This window comes from Somniosus microcephalus, chromosome 10 (assembly GCF_052327205.1).
Source record: "Somniosus microcephalus isolate GS21.2 chromosome 10, FLI_Smic_1.0, whole genome shotgun sequence".
NCBI classification, from domain to species: Eukaryota; Metazoa; Chordata; class Chondrichthyes; order Squaliformes; family Somniosidae; genus Somniosus; species Somniosus microcephalus.
Window position 1 is genome coordinate 206988676 of NC_140996.1, and position 18619 is coordinate 207007294.

At 45.4% G+C, this 18619-nt stretch overlaps 1 protein-coding gene across 1 annotated transcript in view; it reads left to right on the forward strand.

The window, feature by feature from the left end:
- The window catches only part of LOC147112042 (von Willebrand factor A domain-containing protein 3B-like), a 332584-nt gene extending 314189 nt beyond the window's left edge, over positions 1 to 18395 (forward strand). Inside the window, 4 exon segments of the mRNA XM_085999537.1 lie at positions 7558 to 7728; positions 14729 to 14963; positions 17400 to 17579; positions 17581 to 18395. Coding sequence (XP_085855663.1) covers positions 7558 to 7728; positions 14729 to 14963; positions 17400 to 17579; positions 17581 to 17608 — 614 coding nt within the window. The 3' untranslated portion in view covers positions 17609 to 18395.
- The last annotated feature ends 224 nt before the right edge of the window (positions 18396 to 18619 follow it).

Here is an 18619-nt window from a genome sequence, read left to right on the forward strand (position 1 = left end):
ACCAGTGGTTTGGTGCAAAGAAAACCAATGTTTATTAAAAGTAGAGAAAATTAAACACTATACAGAGAAAATCACTATGTGTGTATCACAATTACACTTAATGGGGGAGGAGAAACGGACACATCGAGGGAAAATGACTAAAATGACAGTTTTAGCAATCCCCTTAACTCTCACCCTTTACACCTATCTAAGTTGTCTTGTGATGGGCCAGAAAGTTTATGCTCACCAGTCTCGGATGTTAGAATGCCTGCTCTGAGCCCCGTTGCCTGCCGATGTCTTCGTCGTCGATCTTCTTGATGGTAAGGCAGGGCACCGGAGTCCAGGCGAGAGAGAGAGAAATGGCTTCCCGAGGGACTACTTATTCCCCTTTCTGGGAGCCCTTATCACTCGCTTGTTTCTTTGTCTGACCTGGACGTGTTGAAGTCTATACAAAGGAAACCGTTCTGGGCCCATCCACCTGGATGGCCGGTTAATCGGTTTTTAAACGTCCCATAAGTGTTTTCCTTTGTGTAACTGGTCTTGTGATGGGGCCATTCCAGTTTTAATGCCCCGTTGATCGTTTCCAAACAGTGTTGAAGTCAGCTAACGAAGGTCTGAATGCAGCTATTACCCGTTGATTATCTGTGCAAACGGCCTTGATGGGTTTTAATCAGAGGCCCGAATGCCACTGTTTGCTTCTCATACATAAATGCAGAAGGCCTGTCTGCCTTCTAATTTCTGGTGTGGAGATGCCGGTGTTGGACTGGGGTGGGCAAATGTAAGAAGTCACACAACACCAGGTTATAGTCCAACAGCTTTATTTGAAATCACAAGCTTTCGGAGCGCTGCTCCTTCATCAGGTGAAGTGAAAAGTTGCATATAAGCACAGCATATATAGTCAGAGAGTACTGCCAGATGATTACAGGTAATCTTTCTAACTGCCCTTTATCACACCTCGGCAGAGAGATAATCACAGCAATCACAGGTGTGAATGGTGTCCAAACAGGTCAGTCAGGAAAACATTACATCAAAGAACAATGAGGTGGGGTCACAAGGGGTCAAATGTTGCAGATGCTGGGGTCTGTATGAAAAACAAAAAACAAACAAAAAACTATTTTTTTGCTGGAAATCACAGCAGGTCCGGCCACATCTGTGTAGAGAGAACAAGCCAACGACGACTCGAGTCTGGATGACTCTACGTCAGGTGGGGTTACATGTAGCGTGACATGAACCCAAGATCCTGGTTGAGGCCGTCCTCATGAGTGCGGAACTTGGCTATCAGTTTCTGCTCAACGATTTTGTGTTGTCATGTGTCTCGAAGGCTGCCTTGGAGAATGCTTACCCGAAGATCGGAGGCTGAATGTCCCTTGACTGCTGAAGTGTTCCCCGACTGGGAGGGAACACTCCTGCCTGGCGATTGTTGCGCGGTGTCCGTTCATCCGTTGTCGCAGTGTCTGCATGGTTTCGCCGATGTACCATGCTCCGGGGTATCCTTTCCTGCAACGTATGAGGTAGACAATGTTGACCGAGTCACATGAGTATGTACCATGTACCTGGTGGGTGGTGTCCTCACGTGTGATGATGGTATCTGTGTTGATGATCTGGCATGTCTTGCAGAGGTTGCCATGGCAGGGTTGTGTGGTGTCGTGGTCGCTGTTCTCCTGAAAGCTGGGTAATTTGCTGCGAACGATGGTCTGTTTGAGGTTAGGCGGCTGTTTGCAGGCGAGTAGTGGAGGTGTGGGGATGGCCTTAGCAAGGTGTTTGTCGTCATCGATGACATGTTGAAGGCTGCGAAGAACATGACGTAGTTTCTCCGCTCCGGGGAAGTACTGGATGATAAAGGGTACTCTGTTGGTTGTGTCCCGTGTTTGTCTTCTGAGGAGGTCTATGCGATTTTTCGCAGTGGCCCGTCGGAACTGTCGATCGACGAGTCGAGCATCATATCCCATTCTTACGAGGGCATCTTTCAGCGCCTGTAGGTGTCCATCGCGTTCCTCCTCGTCTGAGCAAATCCTGTGTATTCACAGGGCTTGTCCATAGGGGATGGCTTCTTTAACGTGGTTAGGGTGGAAGCTGGAGAAGTGGAGCATCGTGAGGTTGTCCGTGGGCTTGCGGTAGAGTGAAGTGCTGAGGTGTCCTTCTTTGATGGAGATTCGTGTGTCCAAGAATGAAACCGATTCTGAGGAGTAGTCCATGGTGAGTTTGATGGTGGGATGGAACTTTGTTGATGTTATCGTGTAGTCTTTTCAGTGATTCTTCGCCGTGGGTCCATAGGAAGAAAATGTCGTAGCTGTATCTGGTGTATAGCGTTGGTTGGAGGTCCTGTGCAGTGAAGAAGTCTTGCTCGAACTTGTGCATGAAGATGTTGGCGTATTGGGGTGCGAATTTGGTCCCCATGGTTGTTCTGTGTGTTTGGGTAAAGAACTGGTTGTCGAAGGTGAAGACATTGTGGTCAAGGATGAAGTGGATGAGTTGTAGGATGGCGTCTGGAGATTGGCTGTTGTTGGTGTTGAGTACTGAGGCTGTCGCAGCAATGCCGTCATCGTGGGGGATACTGGTGTAGAGTGCTGAGACGTCCATCGTGGCGAGGAGTGTTCCTGGTTCAACTGGTCCGTGGGTGCTGAGTTTCTGTAAGAAGTCTGTAGTGTCGCGACAGAAGCTGGGGGTTCCCTGTATGATGGGTTTCAGGATGCCCTCGACGTATCCAGAGAGGTTCTCACACAGGGTTCCGTTGCCTGATACGATAGGACGTTCGGGTGTCTTGGCTTTGTGTATCTTTGGGAGGCAGTAGAAGTCTCCCACGTGGGGAGTACGTGGGATGAGAGCGCGTAGGATGCTTTGAAGGTCTGGATCGAAGGTCTTGATCAGTCTGTTGAGTTGGCAGGTGTGTTCTTTGGTCGGATCTGCGGGTAACTGTCTGTAGTGTTCCTGGTTGTCCAGTTGTTGGTATGCTTCTTTGCAATAGTCCGTTCTGTTCTGTATGACGATGGCTCCTCCTTTGGTTGGTGTTGCGGTTGGTCTTGAGAGCATGGATGGCATTGCGTTGTGCTTGGGTGACATTCTGGGCTGTCTTGTGAGTGCGGCTGATGAATGTGGCGTTGATGCATCTCCTGACAGCTTGAGCATACATGTCAAGCTTAGGGCGGCGACCCTCCAGAGGGGTCCAATTTGACTCTTTCTTCTTCGGTTGCTGCACTGCGGGTCCCTCTGTCTGCTGTTCCGGATCATTGATTGTCTCATTGGGTTCGCTGCTGACATCTTGGGATTTGTGGAAGACTTCCCGGAGCCTCATTCTCCTGATGAATTCCTCTGTGTCTGCCGCGAGACCGATGGGGTCCATTTTGGTGGTGGGGCAGAAATTGAGCCCTCAGCTGAGAGCTTTGATTTCGTCTGGTTGAAGGGTGTGGTCGGACAAGTTGACGATGGACTTCCCTGTGGTTTCAACCGTGGTACCGGGGGAGGCTTGGTTGCTGCTGGTGGTGATGCCGAGTTTCTCAAGCTTCCTGTTATTGGTGTGTATGTAGGCAGCGTAGTTCCGTTGCCTCATCTGTTTGAATTTTAAGATGAGCCGTATAATTCTTCAGTACTTTGTATCGTGGGTTCTATTCAGGATGTCTACAAAAGAACAAGATCAATTCTGCAGAGATTAAAAAACAATAGAATGACTTTATTGTATAACTGTCAGTTCAAATCCACAGTGAATTTGGTCTTTTGGTAATCAGCAAATCTCTCTGCTAGTCTGCCTACACACTATGGGCATTTTTGTATTATCTTATATGTAATAGTATATCAGAATCACAGAACAATCATACTCTCTCAGTGAAGCCCTGCAATGGTCTTATCTTTAAGTATTTATTCAGCAATTCTATTGCTCAGCTGAAGCAACGACCAGTGACGGAAACCAAAGTTAAGTGAAGAAATATAGGGTAAGTTCACCAATCTCGTGTTCCCAGTGGGGAGCTGCACTCAAAGGGACCGCGGGTCATCTAATACTAAAGCAAAATACGGCGGATGCTGGAAATCTGAAATAGAAACATAAAATGCTGGAAATACTCAGCAGGTCAGGCAACATCTATAGAAAGAGAAACAGCGTTGACGTTTCAGGTCGATAACCTTTCGTCAGAACTGGAAAAAGTTAGGGATGTAACAGGTTTCAAGCAAGTACAGAAGCAGAGAAAAGGGGGAGGGGATGAAAGAACAAAAGGGAAGGTCTGTGATAGAGTGGAAAGCAGGAGAGATTCAATGACAAAAGGTTATCTAATAGATGCTGCAGAGTTGTAAACCTATCTTTGAGCATTGCTTCCCACTGGGAGTGTAAGATTGTTGAATTTACCCATATATTTCACCAGCTAACTTTGTTAACTCCATAAACTTGAGCTCATCCAAAACTCTGCTGCCCGTGTCCTAACTCGCACCAAGTCCCATTCGCCCATCACCCCTGTGCTCGCTGCCCGTGTCCTATCTCTGGGACTAGGGACAGGGTCACTGGCAAGGCTTGGAAACTAAGCAGAGCCAGGCCTGGTTAGTACCTGGAGGAGTGACCATCAGGGAAGACCAGGTGCAGAAGGTCACGGAAAGAGCCCCGGGAGGGGCGGCTGGTGAGCAGGCCCGGGCGTTGGGCTGAAGATTGTCGGACAGGAGGAATGGTGGAAATGGAATGGCGGCGCGCACAGACGCAGCGGCTTTGCTTCTCCCAGGACGGTGCTATTTACGTTTAATGTTAATGTTATTTGTACTGGACTCATGGGAGCTTGCAAGATCACATTTCGTTGTTCATGTACTTGTGCATTGTACAATGACAATAAAGTTGAATTATTATTATTATTCGCCCATCACCCCTGTGCTCGCTGCCCGTGTCCTAACTTGCACCAAGTCCCATTTGCCCATCACCCCTGTGCTCGCTGCCCGTGTCCTAACTCGCACCAAGTCCCATTCGCCCATCACCCCTGTGCTCGCTGCCCGTGTCCTAACTCGCACCAAGTCCCATTCGCCCATCACCCCTGTGCTCGCTGCCCGTGTCCTAACTCGCACCAAGTCCCATTCGCCCATCACCCCTGTGCTCGCTGCCCGTGTCCTAACTCGCACCAAGTCCCATTCGCCCATCACCCCTGTGCTCGCTGCCCGTGTCCTAACTCGCACCAAGTCCCATTCGCCCATCACCCCTGTGCTCGCTGCCCGTGTCCTAACTCGCACCAAGTCCCATTCTCCCATCACCCCTGTGCTCGCTGCCCGTGTCCTAACTCGCACCAAGTCCCATTCACCCATCACCCCTGTGCTCGCTGCCCCTGTCCTAACTCGCACCAAGTCCCATTCACCCATCACCCCTGTGCTCGCTGCCCGTGTCCTAACTCGCACCAAGTCCCGTTCTCCCATCACCCCTGTGCTCGCTGCCCGTGTCCTAACTCGCACCAAGTCCCGTTCGCCCATCACCCCTGTGCTCGCTGCCCGTGTCCTAACTCGCACCAAGTCCCGTTCGCCCATCACCCCTGTGCTCGCTGCCCGTGTCCTAACTCGCACCAAGTCCCGTTCGCCCATCACCCCTGTGCTCGCTGCCCGTGTCCTAACTCGCACCAAGTCCCGTTCGCCCATCACCCCTGTGCTCGCTGCCCGTGTCCTAACTCGCACCAAGTCCCGTTCGCCCATCACCCCTGTGCTCGCTGCCCGTGTCCTAACTCGCACCAAGTCCCGTTCGCCCATCACCCCTGTGCTCGCTGCCCGTGTCCTAACTCGCACCAAGTCCCGTTCGCCCATCACCCCTGTGCTCGCTGCCCGTGTCCTAACTCGCACCAAGTCCCGTTCTCCCATCACCCCTGTGCTCGCTGCCCGTGTCCTAACTCGCACCGAGTCCCGTTCGCCCATCACCCCTGTGCTCGCTGCCCGTGTCCTAACTCGCACCGAGTCCCATTCGCCCATCACCCCTGTGCTCGCTGCCCGTGTCCTAACTCGCACCAAGTCCCGTTCGCCCATCACCCCTGTGCTCGCTGCCCGTGTCCTAACTCGCACCAAGTCCCGTTCGCCCATCACCCCTGTGCTCGCTGCCCGTGTCCTAACTCGCACCAAGTCCCGTTCGCCCATCACCCCTGTGCTTCCTGACCTACATTGGCTCCTGGTCCGGCAACACCTCGATTTTTAAAATTCTCATCCTTCTTTTCAAATCCCTCCATGGCCTCGCCCCTCCCTATCTCAGTAACCTCCTCCAGCCCCACAGCCCTCCGAGATCTCTGTGCTCCTCCAATTCTGGCCTCTTGCGCCTCCCCGATTTTCTATCACTCCACCATTGGCGGCCGTGCCTTCAGCTGCTAAGGCCCTGAGCTCTGGAATTCCCTCCCTAAACCTCTCCGCCTCTCTCTCCTCCTTTAAGATGCTCCTTAAAACCCACCTCTTTGACCAAACTTTTGGTCACATGTCCTAATTTCACTTTATGCAGGTCGCAATTTAAATTTTTAAAATTAGATCTAAGCATATTTTTCAGCAGAACACTTAAAGATAAGGTAATTGTAGATTTTTGTCCTGAAGTATATGCTTGGGCCATTTGAACTGAACCAGAACTCAAACACTCTGTTAATGAAGGGATGCAGCGCAGATTCACCAGAATGATACCGAGACTAAAAGAGCTAAATTATGATGACAAGTTGCATAGACTAGGCCTGTATTCCCTCGAGTATAGAAGATTAAGGGGTGATCCACTTCAGGTGTTTAAGATGATTAAAGGATTTGATAAGGTAGAGAGAGGGAAACTATTTCCTCTGGTGAGGGGGAGTCCAGAACAAGGGGGCATAACATTAAAATTAGAGCCAGGCCATTCAGGGGTGATGTCAGGAAGCACTTCTTCACACAAAGGTTAGTGGAAATCTGGAACTCTCTCCCCCAAAAAGCTGTTGAGGCTGGGGGTCAATTGAATATTTCAAAACTGAGATTGATAGATTTTTGTTAGGCCAGGGTATTAAGGGTTACGGAACCAAGGCGGGTAGATGGAGTTTAGACACAGATCAGCCATGATCTCATTGAATAGCAGAACAGGCTCGTGGGGCTGAATGGCCTACTCCTGTTCCTATGAGGGAAATAATTTATCAATTAAGACTTGAACAGTTGTTAATCTGTCTCCCAAAATAAACAACACATAGCACACAGTTGATCACTCTACTGTATTTTCTTAGCAGATTCCAGAGTATACGTAGATTTTCAATATGGCATCTATAGAACTGGAGTTTTCTAATTCACAATGCTTGACATTATAAAGTAGCTTTGAAATCTGCAAATGTCAGGATTTTTTTTCTCTTGAATTAGCATTGACTAGCTGCTCTAGACGAGAAATATTCAGAACTATGTACCATTGTTTTCACTAAATAAGTGGGACATTTCTTTTGCTGCCGTATAATTATTATTGACAAAAAGCACTCCAGTACCACAAGTATTAATGTTATTTTTAGTTGATTCTGATTAGGTGCCTTGTTGTTATTCTCAATCTTTCTCCAGTGCTGGTTCTGTGTATCTGTTATACATCTCTTCTGTGTATAATAGAGGTGTTGGTTCGCTTCCCAGTCACAAATGGTTACTTTGCTTCTCCTTCAACTTGCACACGGATTCGTTATTATGACTGAGCGGAAGCTTCGGTCCCCAGAGAGGAGATGTATTTGCTCTGCCCTCAGAAATTTGAACGGGATGTGGCGTACATCTTGAAGTGTGAAGAACGTTGGGTTGGACAACCAGTAGTTGCAAGGGATGATGAAACTGGAACCTACCAGCTTGGTAAAACCCAAATAACATTCTCAGTAATCAAACCAATTCAGATTAATACAGAGAATCATCCAATTCACAAATTAGAGTAGGCAGCCTTTAAAAAAAAAATCAACTACAGTTAAGAACATAAGAAACAGGAGCAGGAGTGGGCCATATGGCCCCTCGAGCCTGCTCCGCCATTCAATAAGATCATGGCTGATCTTCTGCTTCAACTCCACTTTCCCGCACTATCCGCACTATGGGCAGAGATTTGGCAGATTGAATATAATACTGGAAAGTGTGAGGTTATGCACTTTGGCAGGAAAAATCATAGAGCAAGTTATTATCTTAATGGCAAGAAACTAGAAAGTACTGCAGTACAAAGGGATCTGGGGGTCCTGGTGCACGAAACACAAAAAGTTAGTATGCAGGTGCAGCAAGTGATCAAGAAGGCCAATGGAATGTTGGCTTTTATTGCTAGGGGGATGGAATATAAAAACAGGGAGGTATTGCTGCAGTTGTACAAGGTATTGGTGAGACCACACCTGGAATACTGCATACAGTTTTGGTGTCCATACTTAAGAAAAGACATACTTGCTCTCGAGGCAGTACAAAGAAGGTTCACTCAGTTAATCCCGGGGATGAGGGGGTTGACATATGAGGAGAGGTTGAGTAGATTGGGACTCTACTCATTGGAGTTCAGAAGAATGAGAGGCGATCTTATTGAAACATATAAGATTGTGAGGGGGCTTGATCGAGTGGATGCGGTGAGGATGTTCTCAATGATGGGTGAAACTAGAACTAGGGGGCATAATCTTAGAATAAGGGGCTGCTCTTTCAAAACTGAGATGAGGAGAAACTTCTTCACTCAGAGGGTGGTAGGTCTGTGGAATTTGCTGCCCCAGAGAGCTGTGGAAGCTACATCATTAAATAAATTTAAAACAGAAATAGACAGTTTCCTAGAAGTAAGGGGAATTAGGGGTTATGGGGAGCGGGTAGGAAATCGGACATGAGGCTAGGTTCGGATTGGTCATGGCCCTGTGGGTGGCGGAGCGGGTCCAGGGGCCATGTAGCCTGGCCCTGCTCCTACTTCTTGTGTTCTAATTCTGTGTTAGATTTCAGGAGATGGTTCTATTCACAGGGACTAGTGGAGACCTCGGGAACAGGCTGCCAGCTAGGAGTCCTTCAAGAGTAAATTGGGCCTGTTCCTGGCTGGGGTGGAGATCACCTCTTACAGAAGGTAAGTACTGCAGGAAATACAGGGACAGAGTGATCTCCTGGACGAGTTTCGATCGCCTAGATGGGTCGGAGAGGAATTTCGCAGATTTTTTCTCCCAAATTGGCCATTGGGTTTTTTACCTGGTTTTTCGCCTCTCCCAGGAGATCACATGGGTTCGGGTGGGATGGAGAGTGAAAGTAGTTTTGAGGTTAGGATCAGATCAGCCATGATCTTATTGAATGGCGGAGCAGGCTCGAGGGGCCGATTGGCCTACTCCTGCTCCTATTTCTTATGTTCTTATGTTCTTATCCCCATATTCCACGATTCCCTTAACCAAAGGAAAACATTTACCCTAAGAGAGATTTGATCTTGTTGGGAATGAAATTATTTGGAGATCAGGGGGGAAAAATTTGGTTGGTTTGCACCTCCCGTTAGCGCCTTAAGAGGGCGCTAATGGGGCGCAAAGCAACTAGCTCCCACGCTCACGAAATTAACTAGACATTTTGCAGCGGCGCTAAACACTACCGCCACGATCTCCTGCGCCGGCAGATCGTGACGTCAGTCGAGAGTGCAATGCCCCGGTAGCGCCCCGACGGGATATTGAGTGGCGCCCCCTGCCTTACCGCCTGCCACTAGCAACAACAGGCTGAGGGGAGCGTTTTGCAGTCAGGAAGGGACTGTGGGAGCGCTATTTAAAGGCGACCGCTTCCTGCCTATTTTTGTTGGTGAAATTTTTGCACCATGCGTTCTGAGTGAGAGAGAGAGACTGCAGGAGATATTCAAAGCTGTGTTGAGGAATTTTGGGTACTGAACAGCACTTTGCAGGTTCTTTCTGATTTGATCTTCCTTGCATTGATTTAGAAGAGACTATGGGGGCTGTACTCTGAGCTCTTTCCCTGGGCCTCTCCATTGTTCTTTCCAACAGATTTGATGTACAGGTCTCTCCAGGCCAAGATTCAAGGCTGCAATGAGCAGGGTGTGGATGGAGAGCAAGATCGACCCTCCCCTTTAAGAACTGGCTGGCGCCAGTGTGCCTGTGTTCCATTGCTGACTAACATCACACGAGCTTCGCCAGCGCTCTGAGGTAGCGCCTCGCTCCTCAGCCTTTGCGCCTTAAGACAGGTGTGGAGCGCCTGATTTAGTGCTCCAATCACGGCCGATAATTGCGCCTCAAATGGGGCAATACTGAATTTCTCGCCCCAAAGACTGTATTCTAATCTCATGATCCATAGAATTTTACAGCACAGAAACAGCCCATTCAGCCCAACAGAAGCAATTTTATGCCACTCTGAATCAGCTGCTTGCAGCAGTGGCATAAAACTTCTCCTGAGCTTCCCTCCCTTCTCATAGGGAAGAAGTTGACCTCTATTTGCTCCCCCACCCCTCCCCTGGATTGGCTTCAGAAATGGAGGTGCCGCAACTTGCGGTGGTAGTGAGGCTAGGTGAATTGAAAATTTCTAAACTGAGATTGATTGCTTTCTGTTAGGCGAGGGCATTAGGGTTATGGAATCAAGGTGGGTAGATGGAGTTATGATACAGATCAGCCATGATATCTAATTGCCACTCCACAGCACTAACCCCATAGTTCAACACTGCAGTGTGCCAGCCAGCAGGTAAAGCCAAGCATTAGACTGCAGCTGATGGTTACAGTCACTGGGTGTTTCAGCATGGTAGATGCAGCTGTCCTTGAAGCAGATGGCGGAGCTCTGCATTTGGCTCTCTGATGACCCGAAACCTGTGAAGATGGTACCCCACAGTTGTTGTCAGGTAGGCCTGTGCCAGGCCTGCAAATACGGACGGTAGCACGTTGGCAGATGCGACCAGAATACGCTAGCTGTTGATCACCCTGCTGTGCTTTCTTTCATGAAGCGCCACTTAAAGTCTGGCATACTGTGATAGGGTGCCTCCAACGAAGCATCCAACATGAGACAGTTAGTCAGGCATTTATATACCTTATCAAGTCTGCAGTCCCAGCTTCTTTTAAGAATAGGAGCCACTGCATGCACTAATCATCTGCCAAAGCAAGTTACGTTCACCTTGGTTTGCTGAGATTGGTATGCGTGTACTGGTAGGTGGACACAGAGCACCTCTAACCTGCCTAGTTTTCCAATAATTACAGAACCCAAGTTACACTCCATCACTCCGTTTATGAGAACTTTCAGGGCCTCTTCAGGGACATAAATGTTCTTTTGCATTCTCTTGTGCTCTGTTGCTACACAATGGCCCAGCAATTCAGGTTGGGGGCTTCCCGCGGGTGCAAGCTACCGACCTGCACTTACCTTGCGTGCCGGCCGTTGAGCTCTGGGCCCCCGTGGAATTCTGATCCGGGGCCTGGTCCAGCTGCCGGCGCGCAGTGCTTGTGTATCCCAGGGGTGCAGTTAGTTCGATGTGTCCCCTGGGATCACGTGGGCCATGGGGAGCCAATCGGAGCAGGGAATGCTCCATTCATAAGTCTGACAGGAAGTGCTGTCAAGACATAAATACTACGGCCCCAAAATAGCACTAAATCTTCAAATAAATTTTTAAAAAACATCACATTTTTTAACTAAAGTATAAATTACATGAAATAACTATTTTAAACAATAATTTAAATTTTTGAGAAAAATAATTTTATTTTCTAACGGGGCTAAAAATAAACTTACCTTGCTTTAAAGTATTTAAAAATAATAAACCTGTGGAAAAAATGTTTTAATTTTAATTAATTCACCACTTACCTTGTAAAAAGCAGGCCTTACGCCTGCTTTTTACATTTCTAACTTCTGCAGGCTTACCCTCACGTAAAAACCTGTAAAACAAAAACGCAGTTCGATGTGCACGCGCAGCCTCTCCCGCGTACGCGTTCGAACTCTGAACCCCTTCGTTCAGGGGAACGGAAGTGCCGGTTTCCCGCGCATGCGCAGTGCATGCAGGAAACCAGCACTTCCATTGGGCCTACGGCTGAGTACCCCGTGCGTACTCACCCGTGGAGACCTGAATTTCTGGGCCATTATTGTACATTTCATGGTTATATTCAAAACTATGCAGTTCATACTGCTTCATTGGCTTGTTCGATGCTTAACGAGTGTCACAATGGATGCATTCTGATTGGCTCATCAGGTGCCTGCGCATCCGAGCAACTTTTATTTTGCATGAATCACACTTTTCAAAATAGTATGTTACTGCGAGCAAAAAAAGGTCGCTGCTTTAACAGATTTTCCACATGCAAAGAGGAATTTCAGCTCCTTACTGTTTACATGAATTACACCTTATTAGAGTGATGAAGTGGGCTATATATAGACAGAGCACAACTCATTCTCTGTGACACAATGCCTGTTGATGCCACTTTAATGATTATTGTTCGTTTTCCCCCTGGTTGGACATAATTAATTTGCATTATTTATTTTCTACATTTTTCTGCAATAATCAGTGGCTCGATATCTGTTTTGTTGTTTTAAATAAATTTTGACATAAATAGATGCACACCAACAGTCCAATTTTGTCCTGGAGGCATATGCTTGTCTTCTGAATTGAATTAAAGTTTTGATAACTGAGTCAATTCTACCTTGCTAGTTTGAGCCATGCATTTTCAAATATCGAGTATATTAAAAAAAAGCAATATTATTTTTATGGAATGCTGCCATGGGAATGAAAAGTGATAGCACGAGATATTGCTAGCCAGCAGAATTCATATTACAAAGCAATAAAACATGAATGGAACATGGGTGCCTCGAGATAGGTTTTTATTTTATACCCTTTACAATCCAAAATAAGCCTTTATTTTAGTTTGTGCCAGTAAACGTGGTTACAATTTAGTAGAGAAATCTAAAGCAACAATTTTGGGTAAGACGCATCTTTAAGATATTTGGTTATCTTCTGAGAGAGACAATTAAGTTAACATTTTAGGTGTGACTCTTCATCAGAACTCACATAACAGAAGTCACAGATATCCAGGGCAAAGGCTGGATAAGGAGAGAGAGACCAGAGCCAAGACAAGTGGTGATGAAGGCAATATAATAGGAGCAAGCTAAAATAATGGGGTTAAATTTTCTGCTTGTGTGCTCCCAGTATGGCCCTTTCCCTGCTGTTAATACATTTTGGGAAATCGCACATGCACAGCTCATGATTTTCTGTACCATCACTCTGTCCACAAATGTTCCTAATGTCCCCAGTGTCAGTTGTGGCTCAGTTGGTAGCACACTTGCCTCTGAGTCATGAAGGTTGTGGGTTCAAGTCTCGCTCCAGGGGAACACATAAATCTAGGCTAGACACTCCAGTGCAGAGCTGAGGGAGTGCTGCACTGTTGGAGGTGCTGTTTTTCAGATGAGGCTTTAAACCGAGGCCCCGTCTGTCCTCTCAGGTGGATGTGAAAGATCCCATGGCACTATTTCGAAGAAGAGCAGGGGGAGTTATCCCCGGTGTCCTGGCCAATACTTATCCCTCAACCTACAGAACAAAAAAACAGATGATCTAATTGCTGTTTGTGGGACCTTGCTGTGCGTAAATTGGCTGCTGCATTTCCCACATCATTAACAGTGACTCCACTTCAAAAGTACTTCATTGGTTGTAAAGCGCTTTGAGACGTTCGGTAGTTGTGAAAGGCGCTATAGAAATGCAAGTCTTTCTTTTTTAATGGGCCCACCAGACCAATCCAGCTTACAAAATCTTATACACACACAAAATAGTAACCATTCTGTTTAAGTTGCTGATCCACCTGCCAGCATTTTTTGTTTTTATTTCAGACTTCCAGCACTCGGAGGTCTTTTTATTTCAAATATTTGTTTATATTTTCCCCTTTCTCAAGGGAAAGGGTTAATAATCCTATTTTGTTGTATATTATTGCAGCCCTCAATCAAAATGGTAGCTGGCTTGATTTTCCTGAATCACCTTGAGTCAGCTTTCTGGTGACTTGGTGGGCAATGTGGGGAATGTTTTAAAACCAAACTCATCATAAGGAGTAAATTTTACTCCAAAAAATAATTCCACAGATTGATATTAATAAAAATGGCATAAATATTGAAAACATACTGTAAACTTTGCATAAACAAATCCAAAGAGTTGCATTATTCATGGCCTTCCCTTTCATCCATTCAAAATGAGTTTTGTAGGGAAAAAAATGCAATTCCAATGCAAAAGCTGGAAAAGCATGCCAGGTGTTCATTTAAATAGTTTAGCATGCATTCTTGATGTCTTAATGAGGCTATGACACGAAGAGGGAAATTTCTGTCTTAGGTATTCCCGGGGCATAGCTTTGCAAACCAAGGAATTCGGGCGTTCCACCTCCCCCGCCCCCATGTTTCTCCATTCATTCATTTCAATGAATATAAAGTCGGAGCGGCTGCCCATCAGCATTTGTCAGGTGTGCTCCTGCCATGCAGAGCTCTGTGCCAGGAGCACTGAAGACAAAAACTTACCCCAGAAATGTCTGCAAGCACTCAAACACGCAAAGAGGCACAAAAATCATGAGCAGAAAGAATCGACTGCAAAATATGTCTAAGACTTGCTCCCGTAACTTTCCACCCTCCCTGCACCCATTCTGCACCTGCACAACTTGTACAGACATTCCAAAAACCCACCCTGTGATTCTTAATTGATATAATTGAATGCCAGCAGGACTATTTTTGAAGGGAAGTTCTTTTGAAAGAGAAGTACTCATGTTATTTTTCTGTGTCTTAGAAAGAGAAGTGATCATTTGAAACATCAATCAGAAGAAAATGACTGTAGTGCTGATTGTTTGCACGATAGATTGAACAGCTATATGAATGTTCCCTTCCAGCTAGCTGTACAATAGGACTGCTCTACTGACACCTTTTTCTTATTTTCTGTCAACTACAGCACAAGTCAAAGAGCGTGTCAGTGATGGGAAACACTATCTAATTCACTGGGCAAATGGGCAAAGGGCTTTCCAAAGTGCTTCTTTTATATTTGGACAATTCAGTCGTCAAAAGGTCCTTACTGTGGGTGACTGTGCCCTTGCAGTGGCAGATTCATCCTCATCAATGTACCTTCCTGGGATTATCTGTGGCTACAATGGGACAAAGCTGGTTGTTCATTTCTGCAGTGGAAAAAGGTAAGCATGATGTGTGAGTTTGCAATGGAAATGTACGCTCAGAAAATATTTTTCAAAGATGTTAAAATGTTGTGATCTGTCTATTTCTATATTCAAAGTTGAATTGATTTTATTTAGCCATTTTTCTCACACAGTTGGCCATTATTGAGTAAGTATGTATCTCTCTGGTTGCAATGTGTTGCAACATGGTACATGCATTTGTGAAGATTTCCTCCAAACAGTATTTTAATAAATTTTTAAAGATGTTCCTTTAGAAAGTACTTATAATTTTCCTCAAACTAGCAAACAGAGAAAGTCTTCCAAATGCATTTGCGATATCATATACAGAGCGACAGAAGAATGTTTGCCTCTATTTGCTTTACAGAGCAAGTATCACTATCAGTCCTCCTTTACAAAACTCACAATAGTTATTTAACTGTTACGTCTTATTTATTTTCTCTTTTCTGTTGATTATTTTTCCCTGAATATATCGTCAAAAAGTGAGGGTTGATGACATAATTGGAACTTACTTTACTTCCTAAGGTTATCAGTGTGAGGAAGATGAATTAACACTCACAGTTAAAGTAGAAGTTGCCAGCACCCAAGAGCTTTACTGGTATGAGTTCAACTCCCTCAAAGTGCCAGGCTCAGAAAATCCTCTAAGCCAGTTTCCCTCAGCTATGTCATTACCATTGTTTAAACACATTTATATTTAAATCACCAGACATGGACAAAAAAATACTTCTTTGCGACATTTAATTTTTTTTACACGTTAATCAGGAGAGTCACTAAATAGAGGAACATTTTTTTCTGTATGTAATCTCTGTTTGGGCCTCTCGCTTCTGTTTCCAGTCACCACGTTTCTTCCTTCAGCTGTAATGGGATTTTTTTGTGATCACAAGCAATGGTGCCGTCAGCTCCCAGTGTACTTCTCCAGGACGGGGTTAATTTTTCCTGTCTACCCCTCCCGAATCTGATGCACCCCAGCTGACAGCCAGAGAACCCAGCCAACAAGGGCAGTTAAGTTTAATGGCAATCACAATTGAGATGTGAGCTCTCAACTCTCTGGTGGGTTACTTTGCTCAACTACTTTACAACTATAGTAAATGGGGGGTCTAGAACGAGGGGTCACAGTCTCAGGATACGGGGTAGGACATTTAGGACTGAGATGAGGAGAAATTTCTTCACTCAGAGGGTGGTGAACCTATGGAATTCTCTACCACAGAAGGCTGTGGAGGCCAAGTCACTGAATATATTTAAGAAGGAGATAGAAAGATTTCTAGACACAAAAGGCATCAAGGGGTATGGGGAGAGAGTGGGAATATGGTATTGAGATAGAGGATCAGCCATGATCATATTGAATGGTGGAGCAGGCTCGAAGGGCCAAATGGCCTACTCCTGTTCCTATATTTCTACGTTCTATGTTTCTAACTGCCAGGCTACTCCTGAGAATGAATTATTACCATTAAAAATATTTCCCATTCAGTGGTTGCAATCAGTCCTTAGCTCTATTGCAAGACAGTAAGGGGTTGAAAGTGCACTGTGTGATATTAGTAGCAAACACATTGACATGTTCATATAAAATTGCTTTGTCTGCTATTTTAAATAAGGCAGTTGGTTAAGACTGAGATGAGGAAGAATTTCTTCACTCAGAGGGTTGTGAATCTTTGGAATTCTCTGCCCCAGAGGGCTGTGGATGCTGAGTCTTTGAGTATATTCAAGGCTGAGATAGATAGATTTTTGGATTCTGGGGGAATCCAGGGATATGGAGATCGGGCAGGAAAGTGGATCTGAGGTCCAAAATCATGATCTTATTGAGGGGCCGTACGGCCCACTCCTGCTCCTAATTCTTATGTTCTTATGTTTAAAATGTTTCTACTTTTTCATTCCACCAACAAAGCAGCCATCAGCTGATGGGAGGTGTGCTTCTACACTTAAAATAGTGGACAAAGGAATTTCATATGAACGTGCCAATATGTTGGTTGTCAACATTGCACATTTTCAGGCTCTGAGCATTATAGTGGAGATTTATCAATCTGCCTTGTTACCTCCACAACTGTAATAGTAGCTGTTTTTGTATTGCACTAAGGCCAGTGCTAGTGGAGCCAGCCTCAGCTGCACAGATTTTGCACATCTGGCTGCAACCCAAAAGTAAACACTCTAGATTTGCTAAGGTGGGCTCTGGAAAGACCTGGGTCTTCCCAACCTCCTTCTATAACAAATCTTGGAAATTGACTTTTAGGTTGATGGGAGGGAGGTTCGCTAGCATGGATCGACACAATATAAAAGCAGCTATTGAAATGGCTGTGTTGCTTATACCCAGATAACTTGCCTATTCATAAGCTCTTTTTATACATCAGATTTTTGCCAATGATAGATGTACTAAGGTTAGTAAGTCAACAATTATATAATATTGTCATAGCCAACCAACTGATGGTAGTGATTTTTGCCTTCCAGCTGTCAGTATGTAGAACCCCAGCGCTGCTTCTGGCTCTCAGAGGACCAGTTTCAATTGGCTGTGGAGATTTATAACAAGAAGCGCTGGGAAAATGAGCAACACTCTGAAGACGAGCAGGAAAACAATTCAGAAGATGAATTACCAGAGTCCAATTTTTTCAGTACACCAACAGACACTCTATGTTGATGGATTAATGAAATCAAATTAATATGAAATGATTTTATAGTCTTGTTGAATTACAATGTGGACAACTGATTATATTTTTGTTTGCAAATGTTTGTTTCCTTCTTGACCCAAGTCTCCAAACATTCTCTCCTTGTTGCAACCTTCTTTGCCTTTTTCTATTTTAACGATATAATCATTGCATCTCTGAACTTTCCTCCTAAGCTCCAAATATGCCATCCTACTGGCAAGTTCCTCTCTTAAATCAAGAATCATTGAATCTCTAACTAATTCTTGCACAGGACCCCAAAATTGTGCAACTCATTACCTCCCTCAGCTACCCTTTCTCCGACAATCTGGAAGTTTTTCAAACTCAGGTTTGGCATCATCTAACCACAACTTCTTGATTTGCCTTTTCCCTTGCTCATTTCAACCGTGGCAATGTTCCGCACTGTAATGTAATCCGTTCACCCAGCTTTCTCTGAAAAAAATCTGGGCCGGCATTTTCCGGGGCCTATGACCGCGTACACGGTGCATACGCGGCTGTAAGTGCCCCGCAAGTTCCGGGTCTCCGCGTGCAAGAAAACCCGGAACTTGCGATCTGTCAAGTTTCAGCTCGACAGATCCACCACATCCCCGGGAAATGGACATTCGCTGGCGGAGAGATGGGCAACTACTGCCCAGCGAATGCCCCTGAAACTCTTACACCTGGTAGAAGCAGGCAGGCGAACCCTTCTTTTGCCAGCGTAAGAGTTTAAATAAATATTAAAATAATTTTTAAAAATTATTTAATTAAACATAAAAAAACTTTAAAATTAGTTATAGGTTATTTTAGCCCCTTTAAAACATTTATATTTATTTTTCAAAATTTTTTTTTTGTTTTAAATGTTTAATTTAATTGCATTTTAATTACTTTTGAACCTGTGATGATTTATTTTTATTTAACTGGTGTGTAAGTGTGCTTTTTAGGGGATTCCTATTCATGCTTATTGGGATTCCGCATGTAAATGGAATCTCCATAAACATAATGGGGATCCCCCTTTCTGATTGGTTGGGC